The sequence below is a fragment of the Marmota flaviventris genome, chromosome 17 (assembly GCF_047511675.1).
Source record: "Marmota flaviventris isolate mMarFla1 chromosome 17, mMarFla1.hap1, whole genome shotgun sequence".
Lineage (NCBI taxonomy): Eukaryota > Metazoa > Chordata > Mammalia > Rodentia > Sciuridae > Marmota > Marmota flaviventris.
In genome coordinates this window covers 27,490,256-27,512,728 of record NC_092514.1, presented here as the reverse complement: position 1 = coordinate 27,512,728, position 22,473 = coordinate 27,490,256, and the positions used below count along the sequence as shown (strand labels likewise).

The 22,473-nt window shown below is 36.2% G+C and overlaps 1 protein-coding gene across 1 annotated transcript in view; it reads left to right on the top strand.

The window, feature by feature from the left end:
* The window catches only part of Nup88 (nucleoporin 88), a 29,589-nt gene that overhangs the window by 2,612 nt on the left and 4,504 nt on the right, over positions 1–22,473 (top strand). The window contains exons 2-10 of the mRNA XM_027922563.3: positions 533–702; positions 1,411–1,536; positions 5,489–5,575; positions 8,877–9,053; positions 12,476–12,662; positions 13,387–13,534; positions 15,311–15,409; positions 20,343–20,433; positions 22,308–22,409. Of these exons, the coding sequence (XP_027778364.1) occupies positions 533–702; positions 1,411–1,536; positions 5,489–5,575; positions 8,877–9,053; positions 12,476–12,662; positions 13,387–13,534; positions 15,311–15,409; positions 20,343–20,433; positions 22,308–22,409 (1,187 nt within the window). The remainder of the gene's footprint in view (positions 1–532; positions 703–1,410; positions 1,537–5,488; positions 5,576–8,876; positions 9,054–12,475; positions 12,663–13,386; positions 13,535–15,310; positions 15,410–20,342; positions 20,434–22,307; positions 22,410–22,473) is intronic.

The window sequence follows — 22,473 nt, the reverse complement described above, 5'->3', positions numbered from 1 at the left end:
GTGGAATTATCCAGAAGGAACTGTGAAACTACAGAAAAGATACATTTATTCTTGCTCATAAGATCAGGAATATTTTCTTGGGGAGAAAAAGGCATAGAAGCCCAGTTTCTGAGAATGTGTTAAGTCTTGTTAGCTGGCTAATAAGAAAAGTGGCACTGTAGCAAGAGGAACGGTTGCACCAAAACAAAGAGGCATAATCATGGTTTCCCAGAAATACAGATTCATCTGATTGGTGTAAAGAACAAGTGGGGAATGGTGGAATTTGAAACTGGAGTTGTAGGTGTAGGTTGAGGCTTGAAAAATTAGGTGTAATAGTCTTTAATTATCATAAAGTGGGGAAATCTGATGCATTTGTTTATTATTTCAGTCTAAATGACTAAAAATGTTTCATCAACCCAAGTGTTGGTACTTACCCGGAATGCTTTGTTGTCCTATAATTATAGAAAATTAGAGCATTATAGTGGTTTCAAATGTCTACCATGTATATTTACATTAAAAATAACTATGCTGACCAATTTGCTTTAATTTTCAGAGATTACTTTGCATAAATCCACCTCTTTTTGAAATTTATCAAGTCTTGTTAAGTCCAACCCAACATCATGTAGCACTCATCGGAATAAAAGGACTTATGGTATTAGAATTACCTAAAAGATGGGGGAAGAATTCTGAATTTGAAGGTGGAAAAGCAACAGTGAATTGTAGGTAAGTTGTATGTCTACATAATTTGTTATACGTACAGAGAATTATTCAATATCAGGGATTCTTAAAGTATGGTTAGTATGTTACTGTTGAACCTGACCATTCCTTATGGTCTTCAGACTGGCTTCTGTGATATGAATGCTTATAGTATATGTATCGTTATTCTTTTATTCTGCTTGAATTGTCACATTTCTGTCTTATTGGAAGTTAGGCTATGTTTTGAATTTGTTAGAAATATGATCTTTAAAAAGCACATATTGTCTAGGAGCCAGAAGTTTGCTTAGATGTTTATTTTTATATATAATTTCTTTTTGAAAAAATAAAGAAAAATGAAGATCTGAATGATTACTGAAAAGAATATAAGGTGGAGACCTTTTATTAGCTCTATAGTATATAAGTGAAATCCCTTTGTATATTTTCTAGATCTGATTCCTAAATTTCAAAATAATAATGATAATTTCTTACTAATAAAAAGATCAGATCAAATACTGTTTTGAAAAATGTTTGTAAAGCACTGATAAAATATGCTACAATTGAGAAAATGCTTTTATTTCAATTCTGTAATATTGATTGAATAAGTGCTTTGAATGCTGTCTCCTCAAGATTTAACAGAAAAATTTGAAGGAAAGAAAAGCAGTGAATATTAAAATAGATTATTGTTTCATCCATGTTCTAAAAATATTTTTGAGAAATTTGTTATCTTTATTTTAGCACCACTCCAATTGCTGAGAGATTTTTCACCAGTTCTACCTCTCTGACTCTAAAGCATGCTGCCTGGTATCCAAGTGAAATGCTAGATCCTCACATAGTGCTGTTAACATCAGACAATTTAATAAGGTAAATTTTCTTTTTACCTCTCTTGTACCTTTGCAAGTGTGAAGGCTCTTTTTCACTTTGCTCATTCACAGCTCAGGTTTACACTAAATGAGTCACTGGATGTTCGAATGCTTTTATTTGATGGCTATTGTAACTCATTCTCATTCATAAGAATTGCCAAACTGCTTTCCCTAAGTTACATGCTTTAATTTCTGCTGTTCCTTCTCAACTAGTCTTCCTGCCTCCAGTATCTCTGTTCCTATTCCTTCCTATAAGTACTGTTTTCCCCAAACTTTTTATCATGTCACCCTTTGGTGATAGTGTATCACAGGGGAAAGAGAATATAAGTAGAAATGAGAAATTTGAATCTTTCCTCCACAGCCACTTCTATTATCTTTGAGATCTTAAGCTTCTTTTGGAGGCAAAGGGGCTTAGTTTCCAATTTTTAAAATGAGCAGATTTGATTTGATAATTTCTGAAGCCCCTTCCAAGCTTTGTACTCTGTGATTAAATGCTCTATCCCCACTCAGTTAACTTTCTGGATCTGTCTTTTGTAAAAAGTTTTATCAGGAGAACTCAACTAAACAGAGGTATAAATATCTCCAGTTATATTTTTTTTCCTAATCACTGCTTTTTACCTGTTCTCTACCAAATCTTGCTTCCCTGCGGAATGGTTGACCCCCTTAATAGCATCTTATACAGATTCCTTGGCTTTCTGGTTACTTTTAATTACTAAAACTTAGTGTGTCTCATTTAAAGCTCTGCTTGTGAAGTCAGTTTTCAAAACCATTATCCAAGACCCTTCATAGGTCAGACCTATGTCTGGAGGGACCTGAAATGATTAGAGAGGGTGTGCTCCTTTTTCATAATTTCACTCCACACAGTGAAGTGTAGAGATTGAGGCTGCCTCCTCTTTCTTCTCTTCTTCAGAGTGGGGATAGAGAGGGTGAGTGGGTGAGGCAGAGATCTTACCTGACTGATTGCTTTCAGGGAAGGGCAGGTATTCCTGATCTTGGTTGAATTTATTGCATCTGTTGCTTATTATCTCTAATGATATGGTAATCTCTGCACAGATGGGGTGTTTTGGGGGCCCAGTGTTTAACTGTTAGCTACCTCCATCACTGAGGAGATCTCTCTCCCATGGCTTCTGTCAGCTATCCATGCCCTAAACCCTCTCTGAAGATGGAGTATTTGCAAACTTGTTATCTCCTGTGCCTTATCACCTGCTGTGGTCTTTTATATGGAGCAGAAGTCTCTTCTCTGCCTTCCAAGGGCTGCAGAGAACTGGATGTACTATACCATAATCCTTTCTTAGGCTGCTCTAGCATACCTTCTTTAGAAATTTCCAGATAAATACTTAAAGTATATGCATGCTCTTAGACCCTTGGATGTAACAGGAGATTCATCCTAGAATTTCCTTGATGGCTTATAGATTTCTGCAACTTACCTTGCATTCAGGTAAGCACCATTCTCCCTTATTATAAGTACCTCCAAATCTGCCTGGTCCTTCTCTAAGAGCCTTCCTTGCTCACCCATTTGGCTTTGAAGTTGAAGGTAAAGAAAGAGGGGAAGGGAAACTGCCCCATTACAAACATGATTCTGTAATCCCAAGAACTCTTAGACACTTTCTCTTCTTAACCTTCTTGTTATATATGCTGGGAAAATGGTAGTGAGATAGCATAGGTCTCGTCCTTACTTCCTCATGTTAACTCATGTTAAGCTTTAAAGGAAGTATCTGGTCCCATTTCTTTCTTCTTTTTTTTAGGTACTGGGGTATTGAACCCAGCCAAAGGTACTTTACCACTGAGCCAAATCCCTAGCCCTTATTATTTTTTAATTTTAAATCAGGGTCTCATTAAGTTGTTTAGAGCCTTGCTTAGTTGCTGAGGCTGACCTCGAACTTGTGATCCTCCTACCTCAGCCTCTTGAGTGTCTGGGATTACCCTATCTGGCTGGTCCTAAATATTGAAGATTCTTTTAAAAATATGGGTTATTTAGCGGTTCTCATTCCCTAAACTTTGACAGAAAGAACATTGAGGGCAAAAGGAAATTCCCACTCATTGTTATAAGAAACATTTCTTTTATTGTTCTCCAACAAAATATTGCTTGAATTACTACTGTGTCTTTTGAAGTCAGTGATGACTTGTAGGAACCTAGGAAGACCAAAGTGAATGTGCGTTTATTTGGAGCAATTTGTCATTACAAATATTTTTTTAAGTACTTGTCACATTTTATTGATAATGGAGTAAACCAAGTTTAAAAATTCTTGGTGGAGGACTGGGGTTGTAGCTCAGTGGTACACTCGCCTAGCATGTGTGAGGCACTGGGTTCGATCCTCAGCACCACATACAAACAAAGATGTGTTCACCGAAAACTAAAAAATAAATATTAAAATTCTCTCTCTCTCCTCTCTCCCTCTCTCTCTCTCTCTCTCTCTCAAAAAAAAAAAAAAAAAAAAAAAAAAATTCTTGGTGGAAAAAAGATAAGTGACCAATTTAGTGCAGACTTTGGGGGCGACATTTGATTTCTAATAATGACATTACCAGCCTTTTGAAAAATAGTTTCCCTTTTAATATAGCCATACACACTGTGAAATATGTTACCTTTTTTTGTTTGTTTTTTACACTAGGGATTTAATGCAGAGACACCACTGAGCTCTACACCCCAGCCCTTTTTTTATTTTTATTTCAAGATAGGGTCTACTTGAACTTGCTATCCTCCTGCCTCATCCTCCTGAGTTGCTGGGGTTACTGGCATGTGTCACCACACTGGTTAAATTACTTTCAATTTAAATGATTTTTGGAAAAAAATTTTTTTTGACTTTTATACTTTTCCCTTGAGAAAATATGGATGATATGATATAGTGTTTTCATATAACAAAACACATATAGATTGCAAGCTAAATGTTATTCATATTTGGGCATTTGGAATGTAAAGAAGATATTTCCTTTAGGTGTCTAATAGAGACAGATAATTATAACTAAAGGGAAGCTAGCAGGCTTGGGGCAATAGTGAAATGATTAGGCAGAGAGTACAGCTGAGGACCCAGGATGGAAAACATGAGGTGCAATGGTATAGGCTTCTCGGAGTTTTTGAATAAGGCTGAACACTTATAATCTGACTGACTAATCTGATGCACACTTGTAATCTAACTGACTTGGGAGACTAAAGCAGAGGATTGCAAGTTCGAGGCCAGCCTGGGCAACTTAACAAGATCCTGTCTCAAATAATAAAAAGGGCTGGGAATGTAGCTCAGTGGTAGATACCCATGGGTTCAATCCCCATTGCGGGGGGGGGGGGGGGGAATGGGAATTTTGGAAAGGGGGCTGGGTTCATAGCCAGGGAGGAGAGAGAATTTTTTTAAGGGGGCTTGGGTCATGGTAGAGCACTTGTTTAGCATCATGCTCAAGGCCCCAACACTGCAAGTAAAAAAAAAAGAAATTTTGATATGGATAGAGAACATTACTTCAGGTCCTAAAGAAACTTCCCTCTTATATAAAGAACAAAGGAAGCAGGCTTCTTTGTCAATAACAAAATCTTTGGCAAAGAAATGGTTAACTGATGATATCCCATCATCATATATGTAGAACACTATAAAACTTAAACAACAAATATACCACTTATGGTCACCTTAAAATATTGTTTTTGGAGTTCTATTGAGAAAAGTAATAGGTGAATAATTTAGAGTACTTGAAAAATAAATGTATTTCACACATATAAGAAAAATATATTTCATAAATATATGAAAAAATACGTAAAGGATATATAAGCTATAGATAATTTCCAACCCATTCTAATGCACTTTTGTCAGTTTCATTGCACTATTTGGAGAACTGAATATTTGGGACATAATGGGTTTTAATAATTGGTAGGAAATTTCTCAAGTAAAAACTGACTAGATTGAGAGGAAAGTACAATTTTAGGAAATGAAGGAGAATTTTAAGTACTTGTTTTCTTCTCTCTTGATTGCTAGAATTTATTCTCTCCGTGAGCCACAGACACCTATTAAGGTGATTGTACTTTCAGAAGCAGAAGAGGAGAGTCTAATACTCAATAAAGGGTATGTTTTTATTTGTGTCATGAAATGTTTGTTCAGTTGTTTGTTGAGATCATAAATGTAGTTTTAAGAGATTTCAAGATTTTTCAGAGGTGACTTTGCATGCTTTTGGTAATGTGAGAAGTAAGCAAAGGTAGGCAATGTAAATAGGTAACAAGAAGTTATAAATCTGAATGTTATTGTAACATTATTTTCTTTTCAAGAAAAATCTAAAATGAGTGCAGAAATGGATTTTCCTATTGTAAATTAATAAGAGAATACATTATGAAATAATTACATAATTGTGAAAAGTGAGTATTGGGTTGGAGACCTACTTAAACCCTTTGATTCTCCCATGACCTTGGCTTCTTTTCATGTTTTCTTACCCACTACAGGCACATGTTCCTGTCTGCTTTGACCAGTTAAAGGAATGACCCTTTGAACTCACAAATCCCATTCCTCTTGCCTCCTGATAAGTGTTTCTGGTGATTACCATACATACACGATCACACAGTAGCAATATTTCTGAAGTTCCATGTCTCTGTGATGGTCATATCTAATATTTCTTATTTAGTTTTTGTTACTCTTTTATACATAGTTATTCTATATTTGACAGTTTCAGTATCTGAAGTCCTTGTTCTTCAGTTGCAATCATGTTGCTTTTCTTATTGCTGATCACTGACTGTGAACTTACATTTACTTAATCCTAATATTTGGGATTATTGAGAGCCTAAATTGGGGGTATGTTCCTCCAGAAAAGATTTACAACTGTTTCTGCTAGGAGCCAGGGGTTGTTACTAACCTGGGACCATTAATTCTCTTTGATGGCCCCAGAACTGAAGATTTCAGTTATAAGATGTGAATGTTTTATAGCACCAGCTTAAATTCTAGTGCATCCATCTCCTCATTGGCAAATACCTGCCTCTGGGGTTGATCCTGTTATTGGGTCAGGGCATTTTTCTCCTGCAACATGTTTTCCATAGCTAATCAACTTACTTTCTTTTGAGAGACACATGATCTAGATAAAAGGCAGCAGAGTAAATGCAGTGTTGTCCAGAGGTTTGCCCCTGGTATCAACCTACCAATCCTTGCCAGCTGTGGTATCTGGGCATATTTCCCAATTGCACTGAGCTTCATTTTCGTGACTGTATTCCATGAGTATAAAAAAAATTACTGGTTATTTCTTAGGTTATTGTACATAATAAATGAGATGCATAAAGAATTGCTTAGCTCCTGGGTGTATACCTGAAGGAAATAAAGTCAGCATATGAATGAGATACCTACATACCTATCTTTATTGCAGCACTATTCACAATATCAAAGCTATGGAATCAGCTTAGGTGCTTGTCAGCAGATGAATGTTTAAAGAAAATATGATGTATGCACATACACGCATAATGGAATATTATTTTGCCATAAAGGAGGAGGAAATCCTGTCATTTGTAGAAAAAGAATTGGAACTGAGGTCATCATGTTAAGCAAAGTAAGCCAGACACAGAAAGACATGTTTCTTCTCATATATGGAAATAAACAGAAAAATGATGTCCTAAAAGTAGAAGAGGAACGATTAGACAAAGGGTAAGGAAGAGAAAAGGGAGAGTTACTGAGGAAAGTAGGAAGGGTGACTACAATGAAAGCACAGTATTGTGCACATGGGAAAGTGTCACTGTGAAATCCATGAATTTGTACAATTAATATGAGCTAATGTTTATAATAAAAAAGTGCTTGGCATGGGGTTTGCACAGAATACTCATTCATTGATACCTAATATGATTAGGTATATTACAATATTTATTAAGTGTCAATTAAATTTAACTTAAATTAACTTCTCTGTTCCCTTTCTTTTTTGGTTTTTAATTTAACTCTCCTTTTATTCTAGTGTTTGGAAGAGAGATGTTACTTATAATACCTTCTAATGATGTTGACTTTCTAAACTTGGTGAAATTGTGATTTTAGTTTAACAATATTTATTAACCTTTTATAGATTAAGTCTTTTTAGATAACTATACTTTACTTTAAAATATAATAGCAGCATGATTTTATAATTTGTCCTTCCAGATTATACATGTAACATATCTATTGTAGAAAATTGGGGAAAATAGAGAAAAATATTAGGAAGAAAATAGAAATCTTTTATAATCTCTTATTCCCTAGCTTCATTAGAGCTGCCAAAATGATGCTTTTGATTTAGTTCAGACACTCTACTTCCCTGCTCTCCTCACCCCATTGATTTCCCAGAATCTACCAAGACTTATATGCCTATCACCTGACTCCCTCTCCAGCTTCATTCCTCCCACTGTGCCTTGGCTGTCAGAGCAACAGCCACCTTGTCCTCCTTGACATTCTTCAGATACCAAGCACCTTCTACCTAAGATCTTTGGCATGTGTTTTTCTTCCACCTCAATTGTGCCTTCTCCAGATAACTATAGAGCTGTTTCCTTACTTCCTTCAGATCTTTGCGCAAATATTACCTTTTCAGAGTCCTTCCCAACTACCTAGCCTAAAGTTACATCTCCATCAATATGCTTTTGCCGTATTTTATTTTCATTCATTACATCGTTTTCTGAACTTATACTATGTTTATTTCTTCTTTTTTCCCCCTTTTCTGTTTTTTAAACATTTTTTAGTTGTTGATGGACTTTTATTTTCACTTATTTGTATGTGGTGCTGAGAATCGAACCCAGTGCCTCAAGCATGCTAGGCATGCGTGCTACCGCTGAGCTACAATCCCAGCCCCTATTATGTTTATTTCTTCTCTGTTTATTGTACATCTCTCACCAGATGGCAGGGCCTTTAATTTTGCTGATGTATTCCCAGAACCTAAAATAGTGCCTGACAGAGCAAGTGGTTAAATATTTGTGGAATTAATGAATCCTGCTTCTTGGAGACAACTAATCCATGTTTTTATTTATATTTATACATGTATGCATGAATGTTTTTGTTATTTATATATCTGAATTTAAACCATTTAAAATTAAAGCAGCACCAAATAATTTTATGGCTTTCATTTAAATTTTTTTTTTTTTTTCATTTTAGGTGGACACAATACCTTTATTTTATTTACTTATATGTGGTGCTGAGGATCAAACCCAGGGCCTCACACATGCTAGGCGAGTGCTTTCACTGAGCTACAACTCCAGCCCAATTTTATGGCCTTCTTTTTTCACTTAATTTTATGAAATTTTTCCAGTGTTAACATTCTTTATAATCATATTTTTTTGTCTTTTCACTCCATTAAGTCTAAATTTTGTATTTACCCACCTCCTGTTACTAGAGATTTTTTTGTTTTTGTTTCAACAAGTTGTTTTTTCAAATCTCTTTGCAGAAGGGCATATACCGCATCTCTAGGTGAAACTGCAGTTGCATTTGACTTTGGGCCATTGACAGCAGTTCCAAAGAATATATTTGGACAAAAAGGCAAAGATGAAGTAGTGGCATACCCACTGTACATCTTATATGAGAATGGGGAGACTTTCCTTACATATGTCAGTCTGTTACATGGGTAAGTTGGGGTGGTAATCTACCTGAAATGAAACTAAGCTTGTGCTGATTGTCATGATTAGATTTGGGAAACCATATTTCTGAGTTTGTGGAAATGAGCTCCCTTTAAACATTTGCTTTGCTCATTTTGGAGAAAGAGTTGGTACAGATCATTTGAACTTTCATTTCCTCATTTTTGAGTAAGCTCTATAGTTTAGAATAAGATACAATTTGCTTGTGTTCAAAAGGCTAACTAAAAAAGTATTTATGGTTTATCTTATATGAACAAGGCACTATGGAAATGATTAGATAATAATCTGGTTTCTTTTGCCCTTTTGTGGAGAAAAAGATAAATATACACTTTTTGGAGAAAAAGATAAATATACACATGAAGAGGTAATTACCCATACCACATTACTGGGACACAGTAAGAATCCAGAGCAAGGAGAGATCATTCTGACTGGAGAAATTAAGAAAATTTTCATGGAGAAAGATTCATGCCATGTGGGATTTAGTCTCATGCAGGATTAAGTGAAGCATCAAGGAAGAGTAAAACCATTTCAGTCATAAGGGCAGCATAAAGCACAATGTAAAAACAAGCAAGTTACAAGTTTCATTCAAGGGTCAACGATTAGACATCTTGGGCTAGAGCAGAAGATTCATGTAAGGAAAGTTTTGCAAAATCGATTGTGTTCTAGGAGTTTGAACAAGGGTGGTGGTAGTTTAAAGGGAGAAATGAAGCATAGTAGATGCTACAGAGGAGTGATCAGTAAGACTTAGTTACAGTTTGGATAAGGAAATGAGCCATTAACAGAAATACTGAGATCAAGAAAGGAAACTATTTTTCAGGGGGAGATTTCTTCTTATAAATGATCAATGTGAGACAGTACTGAATAAAGTGGAAATATTGTATGGATGCTTGGAAAATGTAGAACGGTGAGAGACAATTGAGAAGATGTGAAAGTCATCTGTTAGGTTGAGAGAGTAAATAGAGGATAAGATTTGGGCAAGGTTTGTAACCAAAGGCAAATGGGCAAACGCTGAACATTAGTTTATTTACTTACTTACCAATCAACTTGACATATTTATTCAGGGTGCACCTTGTGGCAGACTATGGAAATACAAGTTTGGAGACAAGGTCCCTACTGTGTGGTTCCTTGTCTAACAAAAGGGCATTCAACTAAATAACTGTAGTAAAGTGCAGTGTAATGTGCTTAGGTCATCACAGGTTGTTACAAGCATCTGATGAAGTAAATGCTTAGTCCTATTATCTTAGAAGACTTTGAGGAAATTGTAATATTAAAGCTTGAACTTGAAGGATTTAGTAGAAGGAATTGGAAGCTGAAGTGATTCCTGGAGAGAGAAGAGGGTACACCAACTGATGAAGATTAGAAAGATGAAAGAGTTTGATGTTGCAGAATGGTGAAGATTTACTCTTGAGTACATTCCCTTGGCAGAAATGTTCTTTACCTTTCACACATATTTTTCCTGGGAGGGTTTTTTATGTTGTTGTTGTTTTGGTTTTTTGTAGTGCTGGAGAGGTAAACCCAGAGCCTTGTATACACCTAGGCAAGCACTCTTCCACTGAGTTACACTCCCACCCCATCTTGGGGAGATTTTGTGGTAACATTATCATCCTTACCCTTCTTCCCCTTAATTTTTCCATATCATGATCTACCTAGTAGTGTTAGTCCCAAACTTGTAGTCATCTACATCCTCTTGCATCTAATTGTCCCAAATTTTATTGATTTTTATGATAAAAGTTTCTTGAATGTTTACATCCTTATCACCATTCTTTTGTTCCTGCTTCAGATGTTTATCTTCTGCCCAGATCATATTCTCTTAAGTAGTTTCCTTTAATCCAATTTTGGACCCTTCCTGTCCTCCTCAGTGTTACCAGATGAGCTTTATAAAATGAAGCTCTGTAACTCCTGACTTACACTTCTAGTGATATACTCACCCAGAATAACTCTGAATATAAAATCTGTCTGCTTCATAAATCAATTCTAGATATCTGTCTAGCTACTTTTCTGTTGCTTTAGAGCTTTTACTTTGCTTCCTATCATAGTAAGCTAAGTTTCCTCCCTCTTAGTTCCTTGCCTTTCATGTTTCCAGAACTTTGTATAAACTATGTCCCTCCTACCCCCCAAGATAATTTGTTTCCAATTTTTTACACCTTTTTACCTGACTCATGTCTTTGTACCTTTTTGTTGTTCCATTGTACCCAGTACATCCTTTTTTTTTTTTTTTGGTCACACTTATTACATGGTGTAATAATTCTGGTTAAATGTCTGCTTCCCCATCTCAGTCATCAGTTATTGGGTGTACCATCCAGGACTAAATATATATGTTTGTCTAATTAAATAAAACGTGCATCCAGAGCTCTGAAGAGTAGCTGCATCTCAGAAGAAAAGATTTGGGAGTTGTCAGAATATATGGGTAGTTAAAGCAGGCACAATTTAATATGCTACCATGTAAATGTGTATTTTGAAAACAGCAGACCACTGGAGTACAGCAGTATTTAAGAAAGAAATTAAATTAGCAAAGGACATTAGAGGGTCAGGGATGTAGGTTATTGGTAGAATGCTTACCTAGCAATGTACAAGGCCTTGGGTTCCACCTTTATACTGCAAAAAAAAAAAAAAAAAAGAGAGGAAAAAGAAAAGAGAAAGAAAGAAAAAATTGTTATAGTGTGTTAAGGTGTCAAGAAGCAGTCCTTGTTAACCAAAATTAATGTAGCAGAACATCACTTAAGCCTTTTGGATTTCACAATGAGAACCATATGGATGATCTTTGCCAGAGTAATTTCAATAGATTGGTAAAAGGGCTACCATAGGCAGCTTAGGGTAAAACCTTTCAATCTCTGCATTATTGGCATTTTGTTCTGTATAATTCTTGGTTGTGGGATGTGGTGATAACACAGCAATAATTCCAGCTACTTAGAAAGTCTGAGCAGGAGTACAAGTTTGACCTAGCTTAGGCAACTTAGCAAGATCCAGTCTCAAAACAGCAACAACAAAAAGGCCTGGGATGTAGCTCAGTGATAGAGTGCCCCTGGGTTCAATTCCAAGTACCAGGAGAAAAGAAAGAAGTGAATGATTTTTTTGTTGTGATGGGCTGACCTGTGGAGGAATGTCTAGCAGCATCTCTGGCTTCTACCCACAAGATACTAATTTTCACACCCAGATCCCTGTTGTGACAATCCAAAGTGCTTTCAGATATTAACAGTATCCCCTCAAGGGCAAAATCAACTCTGGTTGAGAACCACAAGAGTGTTGGAATGTTAGTGGGAAAGTGAAAAAGTAGAGACATTGGGAATATATTATATTGTATATGGGGATTTTATAATATCTGGAGGAAGACCAAGTCAAAGAATGGTTTTAGGGGATGGGCATATCTATCTTCTGTTAACATTTCCTAAACATGTTTTTATTTTTTCTTTAGCCCTGGGAATATTGGAAAACTGTTGGGTCCATTGCCCATGCATCCTGCTGCTGAAGATAACTATGGTTATGATGCTTGTGCTATACTCTGCTTACCCTGTGTTCCCAACATCTTAGTGATTGCTACTGAATCAGGAATGCTGTATCACTGTGTTGTGCTAGAGGGGGAAGAAGAAGATGACCAAACAGTAAGTGCAGGCTAGTATTGGTCTATTTCAGATCTTTAACACCAGGTATACTTCTTGGCCCAATATGAATATTTAATACATGAGGAATTTTAGCTTATATCTGACACATCTGGTCCTTTGGAAATTAAACACAAATAATTGAAGCATATTAAAAACCTAGACAGATAGAAGTTAGGTTGCACTATTTAGTTGGTCCACCAATTTGCCTATTTATTTTTCTGACCTCTGTATTGCAGTCTCTGGTAGCAAGTAAAGGAACCTTTGAATCACTCAGCTGACTTTTCTATAGACTTACTTATTAACATATAATAATCTTTCTAAAGAAGGATACATTTTTCCTCTCAAGAAGATCAACACATTCTTAAGAAAGGGGATGGTTTGAACAGCCAACAATAAAAAATTTAAAAAAAAAAAAAAAAGAAAAGAAAGGGGATGGAATTAAGAAGAATTTGAGAGCATTGTTTGATCCAGCTTTTTTCTCCTGTTTTTTTTTTTTTTTTTTAAAAGAGAGAGAGAGAGAATTTTTTAATATTTATATATTTTTTAGTTTTTGGCGGACACAACATCTTTGTTTGTATGTGGTGCTGAGGATCGAACCCGGGCCGCATACATGCCAGGCGAGCGCGCTACCGCTTGAGCCACATCCCCAGCCCCTCTCCTGTTTTTAATTGTGATTATTTTCAAATGAATATGCAGTATCAAAATTATAGTACTTCTTTTACAGTCAGAAAAGTCCTGGGATTCCAAGGCTGACTTCATTCCTTCTCTGTATGTGTTTGAATGTGTTGAACTGGAACTCGCCCTGAAATTGGCATCTGGAGAGGATGATCCCTTTGATTCTGACTTTTCATGTCCAATTAAACTTCACAAAGGTAAGGAATTCATTAAATGTAGTTCTTTTATTCCATTGTATATATTTGTACTAAGTAGTCACAGCCTGTTCACAGGTAATTTATTTGTTTTGTGGTTCCAGCCTTTAAAAAAGTTAACTGGGGGGGCTGGGGAGTCTGGCTCAGCGATAGAGCGCTCGTCTAGCACGGGCGGGACCCGGGTTCGATTCTCAGCACCACGTAAAAATAAAGGCATTGTGTTGTGTCCATCTACACCTAAAAAATAAAAAAATTAAAAAGTTAACTGGGTTCTTTTTTGCCTTTTAGTCACTACACAGTACTCTTTCTCTCCAGTGAATATTAAACAAATGATTCTCAAATTTTAAGATAGTGTTCCTCAGTATGAATTCACTCAGATGTACAATAGTGACTTTTTCCTGCACCTATAAAAAGTAGATTTCGTGGTTAGTGGTAGAGTGCTAGGGAACAATACTGGCCAAATAATTGTGTGCATGTACAAATATGTAATAACAAATCCCATCATCATGTACAACTATAATGCACCAATAAAAAAATGTGGAAAGAGAAAAAAGTGTTATGCAGAACTCTAGTATATAAAACATAAAGATAATATAACATTAACTTATTGTAAATTTAACATTAAGGAAGTATGCTGTTAGTAGGAAATTTTAATTTAGATGCTTATGGATTATTATTGCCATCTTATCCAATTTACTATGTACAAGCTGGGCGCTATGGCACACACCTATAATCCGAGTTGGAGAGGCTGAAACAGGAGGATCCTGAGTTCAAAGCCAGCCTCAGCAAAAGCGAAGTGCTAAGCAACTCAGTGAGACCCTGTTTCTAAATAAAATACAAAATAGGGCTGGGGATGTGGCTTAGTGCTCCTGAGTTCAATCCCTGGTACATGAAAAAATAAATTTACTATGTACATTATTTGTATATTTTGTTATTTCAATATTTTAAAATTCTTAACCACAGAGATAAATGTTTACAAATAATAATATATTCAGGAGCTCATCTTTAACTTTTTTTTTTAGTTGTAGATGGACACGATACTTTTATTTTATTTATTTATCTTTATTTGGTCCTGAGGATGAAACCCAGGCCCTCACATGTGCTAGGCAAGTGCTCTACCACTGAGCTACAACTCCAACCCTCAGGATTGTCCTAATTGTTACTAGACTCAAAGGCAGTACAGAAAATTTTGGTTCAAAGCCAGTTACATTATCTTAATTAACAATTGCTCCCATTTCTTAGTGTCATAAACTTTGGACCTATCTGTAAATCAACATTATGAAAATACAAAACTTCACATCTCATTTGATGCCTAACTTATTACTTATGACAGAATATTCACTGAGGGGTTATGCTGGAGTCAGTGTAGTACCTGTGCTGTAGGAGTGCACTTACTTCAACTAGTTCATCTAAGCAGATGTGAAGCATAAGTTTTCTACAGAGCTATCATTCTTTATCACCATTTATCTTGAAGAACTTTAAATAAATGTATACATAGACCAAAAGGCATAATGAGTTACCTGACAGCAAGTTTTCATGCTTTGGTGGATTCCACTTTGTTGTTTTCTAGAAAATTAACATTTGAATTTTATTGGACTTTTTACTTAAAATATATTTGAAAATTGAACTTAAAAGTTAAAAATTTCAAACTCCTTGATGTGGTGCCACAGTATGAAATTCCTACAGACTTCCATCAACAAATGTTTTTGCAGACTACTAAGATAAATTATTTCAGTTTTCTAATGGATACCTTTATGTCATTAATGAGTCTATTTGCAGACCCCAAGTGTCCGTCAAGATATCACTGTACTCATGAAGCTGGTGTACATAGTGTTGGGTTAACCTGGATTCATAAACTTCATAAGTTTCTTGGATCAGGTGAGTTTACTAACTTTATGTGTTTTTCGGTAGGTTTTAGATGTTCTGTCAAACAAGTAGTTTGGTACAGGGAAACTATAGAAAATTGGTAAAAGGTTTGTTCTCTAGAAAGTTCAGCAAAATTGACAAACCTTGCCAGGCATGAAAACACATGCTTGTAATCCTGGCAGCTCTGGAAGGTGAGGCAGAAGGATCACAAGTTCAAAGCCAGCCTCAGCAATTTACTGAGGCCCTAAGCAACTTAGTGACACCTTGTCTCAAAATAAAAAAATAAAAAGGGCTGGGGTGGTTGCTCGTGGTTAAGTGCCCCTGGGTTCAATCCCTGGTACCAAAAAAAAAAAAGACAGATCTTTAGTTAGAGTACCAAAAACTAGAACAGAAAAAAAACCAAAATTATAACAATCTGGTACAAAAAAAGGAATATTACTACCAAGCTTACAGAAACCAAAGAAGGAAAAAAAGGGAAAGGGTACTGTGAAAAAGTGTATGCCAGTTAGATAATCTAGGTGGAATGGACACATTTCAAGAAAGAAAGAAACTACCAAAATTGACTCAAGACAAAATTTAAAAATTGAATAGATCTATAACAAGAAATTGATAGGGAAAATAACTAAGCAACAAAAAACACTATTCAAAAAGAAATTCTAGGATTAGTTGGCTTTACTTTTAAAGAATTCTTTACAAGCTTCTCCAAAAAAGTAGAAAAAAGTAGATGAGAAGGGAACACTTCTTAACTCATTCTGTGAGGTCAGGATGACATTTGTACTAAAACCAGACTAAGACATCCAAGGAAACAAAACAATGGACAGATATCTCTTATGAATGTAGACAAAAAGTCCTCAACAAAATACTAGCAAACCAAAATCCAGCAACATGTAAAAAGGATTGTACACCCCAACCAAGTGGGATTTATCCGTGGAATACACGGTTAGTTTAACATTTGAAAATCATTTAGTGTACATGTGAATAGAATAAGGGTCAAAAACCATGTGATCATCTCTATAGATGCAGAAAAAGCATTTAAGAAAATCCAACAGCTTTCATGTTAAAAAGCAGTCAACAAACTAGTAATAGAAAGGAACTTATTCTCAGACCGATAAAGAGCATCTCCGAAGAATCCGTAGCTGACAGAATAATGCTTTCTATATAGCTTTCTACTGCTGCTATAATAATTCACAAAAACTGGCTTAAAATACCACAACTTTACTACAGTTTTGTAGGTTAGAAGTTCTGCATGATCTTAATTGTGATCTTAATTCTACTTTGCTATATAGTCAGTTTCTAGTGATTGAGATGTGGACATCTTTTGAGAATCCATTATTCTGTGTACTACAGTCCACTCCTTGTCTACCTCCAGGATTCACATCTGACTCAAATGCAAAATATATTCACCTTAACATTCTCAAAAATCTCAAACAATACAACAGCAACACTAGTTCAACATCTCATCCAAATCTCATGAGTTTTTAAAAAGTCCCATATCTCATCATTTAAATCAACTATGGGTGAAGTTTTTCTATTTATGGACCATGAAACACAACAACTTACTAGTTCCCAGAACACAGTGGCAGGAGCGGCAAAAGATACCATTTGCAGACATTTCAATTCAAAGGGGAAGAAATTGTTACAGGATGAAGCAATTTCCAAATCCCAATACTCATAGATTTGAAGGCCTGGGGATAATCCTCAAGTTGACTTGTCCTGCGTCTTTTAGGGATGGTAGCATTTGTTTGTAGCTATATAGTTTCATCAGCTTGTTTCTTACCTGTAGAATTTTAGGGTAGAACTGCCTTCTCTCATCTTCTTTCTAGTCTTTTTAGTCCAAACCAGCACTGTTCTAGCTGTTATAAAATTCTCAAGAAACTTTTGGATTTCTTGTGTGTATCATAGAGATTCATTTCAGTAGGTAAGTGGTTTATCTACCACAGATCCTTCCTAGATAATCCCAACTCTACTTCTGGATTTCTGATGTGAGGGCTGAATAAGTCACACTTGCAATCTCTATTCTGTGTGACTAAATATTCTGACCTTCATGGGGTATTTAATAAAGTAGTACAGCCACACTCATAGCCTTTTGTCTATAGCATGATTTTCTGACAGTGAATCTCTTTATCATCTTTTGCCATCCAGATAGACTGAGAATTTCTCATGTCATCAGGTCCTTGTTCCATTTTATTAACTTCTTCCCTTGATTTTATCTTTCCTTGTATTGTACTAATAGCAAGAAGAAACCACTAGCCTGCATGTACTTCAAGGCTTTGCTTGGTAATCACCCCAAGTCAGTGACCAACTTAATTGTAAACATGTTCTTTCCCCGTAAGGTGCAAAACAGAGCTGTAACTCTTCATACCACTTCAGCATTGTAACAGAAGTCTTAGGAAGTTAGCTGAGAAAAGGTAATAAAAGATATCCAGACTGGAAAGGAAAAAACAAACTCTCTTCTTAGATACCATGACCTTTTATATAGAAAATTCTAGGGAATCTGCCAAAAAACTATTTGAACTAGTAATTATGTTCAAATTTGTAAGATATAAGACCAGTGTATAAATAGCAGTTTCATTTCTGTGCACTATCAATGAACAATATAAAAGCTAAGAAAACATTTCTGTTTACACTGGAATCAAAATGAATAAAATATGAATTTAACAAAAGAAGTGATGAATATACTTTTTTCCCTCTCTCTTTTGGTCCTGGGGAATGAACCCAGGGGTACTTTACATCCCCAGTCCTTTTTATTTTTTGAGACAGGGTCTTGTTAACTTAGTAAGGCCCTAGCCTTACTAAGTTGCTCAGGCTGGCTTCGAACTTTTGATCCTCCTGCCTCAGGCTGCCAAGCTGCTGGGATTACAGGTGTGCATCACTGTGCCAGACGCAGGATATACAGTTAATACTACCAGACAACGAAAGAAAATAAAACCTAAATGAATGAAAAACATCCCATATTCATGGATCAGAGAACTTAATGTTGTTAAATGGCAGTACTTCCTAAGTTGACCTAAAAATTAAGTGCAATCCTTCTCAAAGTTGTAGCTGACTTCTTTGCAGAAATTGACAAGATTACCCTTAAAATTCATATGGAAATGCAGGTAGACTGGAATATCCAAAACAGTCTTGAAAAACAAAATTGGCGAGTCCACACTTTGCAATTTCAAAACTTCACACAAAACCATAGTAATCAAAACAGTACGATTTTGGCATAAGGATACAAAAACAGGTCAATGAAATAGAAATTGGGAGTGTAGGAATAAACCTTATATATACAGTCATTTGGTTTCAGTGATGCCAGAACGATTCAGTGGAGACAGAATAGTCTTTTCAACAAGTGATGCTGGCACAAATGAGTATCTGCATACAAAAAAATTACCTTGGACTCCTGCTTTATACCATTTGTGGAAATGAACTCAAATTGGATCAGACCCAAATGAAAGACCTACCACAATAAAGTTTTTAGAAGAAAAGAGGCATAAATCTTTGTCAACATGGCTTAGGCAGTGGTTTCTTTGGTATATCATCAAAAGCACAATTAGAGAAAGAATAGATAACTTGTTTATCATCAAAATTTAAAACTTTATTATTAAAGGACACTGTCACAAAAATGAAAATCCACAGAACAGGGAAAATATTTGTAAATGGTATATTTGATAATGGACTTACTAGAACAAAGAACTCTTAGAATTCAATAATATAAAATGACTTGTCCAACCTAATAATGGGTAAAGTGGGGCTGGGAGTGTAGCTCATTGGTATAGTGCTTATCTAGCATGCATGAGATCCCAGGTTCCATCCCAAGAACCACAAAAGGGTGCAGGGTGGTGGGGAATGCAGAAGATTTGCATACGTATTGTTCCTTCAATGATATATAAATAACAGAAAATTTTTTACAACATCCTTAGTCGTTATGGAAATGAAATATCACAAAACCACAATAAAATATCATTGAATATCTTCTGAGATGGCCAAAAGGAAAAAAAATGGACAATTGCAAGTATTGATGAGGCTGTGGAAGAATGGGGACTCCCATTCTTCCACAGCCAATCTAACACAGCCAATCTAACAGATTGCTTAATGAGAATGTAAAAGGTGCAGTGGTTGAAAAACAGCTTGGCAGTTCTGGAAAAGATTAAGCATAGTTACAATATATCCAGCAGTTCCCCTGTGTATATACTCAAAGAGAAATGAAAACATGTCCACACAAATACTTGTATACAGGTGGTCATAGCAACATTATTCATAGTAGCCACATAAGTGTGTATCAACTGATAGATTATTAAAAATGGGTCTATCCATCCACACAATGAAATATTATTCACACATAAGAAGGAATGTAGTACTAATAACATGTTCCAATATGGATGAACATGGATAACTTGAAAACATGCTAAGTGAAAGAAGTCAATTAAACTATGAATTTTATGATACCATCTATATGAAAAGTCCAGTATAGACAAATCCATAGAGGCAGAAAGATGAGTGGTTGCCTAGCTCTGAGAAAGTTGGTAGAAACTGAGAGTGATCATTAATAGGTCTGGGGGTTTCTTTTAGAGAAATGAAAATATTGTAAATTAATTGTAGTGATGGCTATCCAGTTCTATTAATATAGTAAAACCCACTGGATTGTACACTTCAGAATGGGAGAGTTTGGTAGCCCAAAGGGTATTATTAAAAAAAAAAAAAAAAAATTAGTGTTGAAAAGGAAGACTGTGGAAGGGAATTATTCCTGAGATTATTCTCAGTGAAACGTTTCTCCATTTACAACCTGACCAAGAAAAACCTTAATTTCCTTTCCACAGCAGAAATCTAGACGCCTGAAGTAAGGATATTTGTTAGAAGGGAATAATCCTTTAGAAGCAATGGTTTGAGAAAAGTACTTTTAATTGCATTTAATATGGAGATTTGTCTAAGCATCAATTAATTTATATGCTTTCCTTTATAGATGAAGAAGATAAGGATAGTTTACAAGAACTTGCTACAGAACAGAAATGCTTTGTAGAACATATCCTTTGTACAAAGCCACTGCCATGCAGGTAAAGCTCATCTCTCCCATGTATACAATGATAATACTAGTTCATTTCAGTAATTCAAGTACGTACATACTTAGAATACTTCACCCCAAGAGTATCATGTTAAACCTTTCTCCTGTTTCAAGGCCATTCCACATGTTATTTTCTCTGTCCCAGTCCTGACCCTAGCTTACTATCCTCTTGGTTAACTCTTACTCTTGTTTTTGAGACAGGGTCTTGCTATATTGTAGACTGGCCTCACATGCCTGGGCTCAAGTGAGCCTCTTGCTTCAGCCTCTCAAGTAGCTAGGATTAAAGGTTGTACCACCATTCTTGCTAATCTGTTATTTCTTCAGAGGACTTCCTTGATTGATTCCTTCAGAGGACCTCCTGTTCTTTTTTATCATATTCTTGTATTGTAACTTGTGTTTGCTTAATGTCTGTCACTACTACTGCAATATGTTTGAAGAAAGCAGTTTCTTATTCTTAGTATATTCTGTTGGTCTTTTGTTTACTCAGTGTGTACCAGAGTGCCACTCAGTAAATATGATTCCAAAGTTTCTTCTAAGGATAAATGTGATACTTTTCAGACAATTGGAGACATAATGAGTGAATTTGGGAAGACGGAAGATGAATTACGCAGGCATCTAGAGTTTTATGTTCTCTGTAGGCCATCCAGGTGGAGGAGCCTACTAGCAGTTGGAGATAATAGGTCTGAAGTTTGGAGTGATCTTGTATAGGACACTAGAGATGGGGAATTGTCAGCATTGGAGCGATGATTCTGGCTCCAATGTAAGGTTACCCAGTAAAGGGCCTGAGACGAGTGGAGGAGATCTGCGTGAAGATCTTAAAGTATGAGCAGTGGGTAGAGACAGGAGCCCAGCCCTGGAAGGAAACGTGAATAAAGGGCTGCCAGAGACACTGAAGGAGAGAACCTGAGGGAAGGATGTCAAGGATACCAGGGAGGAGCTGTTTCTAGGAGAAGGCAGCAAGGAACTGGTGAGCAGTGATCATAGACTTGGCAGTACAAAGAACCATAGGACTGAGGCTGCTGCGGCATTCTAATTTTTGACCTGGGTACTGGTTATATAATATGTAAGCACTCTCTCAATGTGGGCTTCACACTGATAACAAAAGTAAAATTCTAGAATTTCCCAGATTCCCTCCCCTTTAGAAAGAGGATAGGAAATGTGTTGTTTGTTACTGTCTAGAGACTGCTATTCTAAAGGGGGAAAAGGAGAATTGGTCAGTGTGCAATTTTCAGATGAGAAAATGGCACAAATGTTCAGGGACAAAAACGTGCTGTGGCCTGAGGGTGGGATTTCATGGGGGCCAGTTGTAGAGTGTGTTGGCAGGGATACAGTTCCCATTTGAGAGCCACAGTTTGCAGTTTCTTTAGGTGAAGTAGGAAGGAAGTTAGAGGGAGGTGTATGCTAGGTGCACTAAATGAAGTCCTATGATAGATGTTGGCTTCACTGAATGTGTAATGTGAGATATACCCTAAAGTTCATTGAATCTGTTAGGCACTAGATGAGACACACACATATAGCTGGTATTTACGTGTGAGCTGATACATCAAGAGTGAACTTGAGTGTACTGTGACCTCTGAGATTATCATAAACCCTGTGAGCCTGTAGGTTCCTGAGGGACTTGGTAAATGGCCTCTTAGACTGATAAGTGGCAGTTTGGTTTAGACTGATCAGAGGTTTATTACAGGCTTCCATATCACCACTTTTGAGATTATGGCACTGATAGCATATCCCAGGTAACTATCAGCCTAGGCCTGAAAAGGCCACAGGCTGGTTACGTTCTTTGTTCTTGGTATCATTGGGTTATGTCTTTGTTCTTAGTATGATTGCATCTGCCGCTTTGTAACTTAACTGAATTTTTTCCTCCAGGCAGCCAGCTCCAATTCGAGGATTCTGGATTGTCCCTGATATTCTTGGGCCCACAATGATCTGCATCACCAGTACCTACGAGTGCCTCACAAGGCCTTTATTGTATGTCCTTTTTATATTTTCTACATAGTAACTGTTACAAACTTATACATAATTTTTTTTTTTT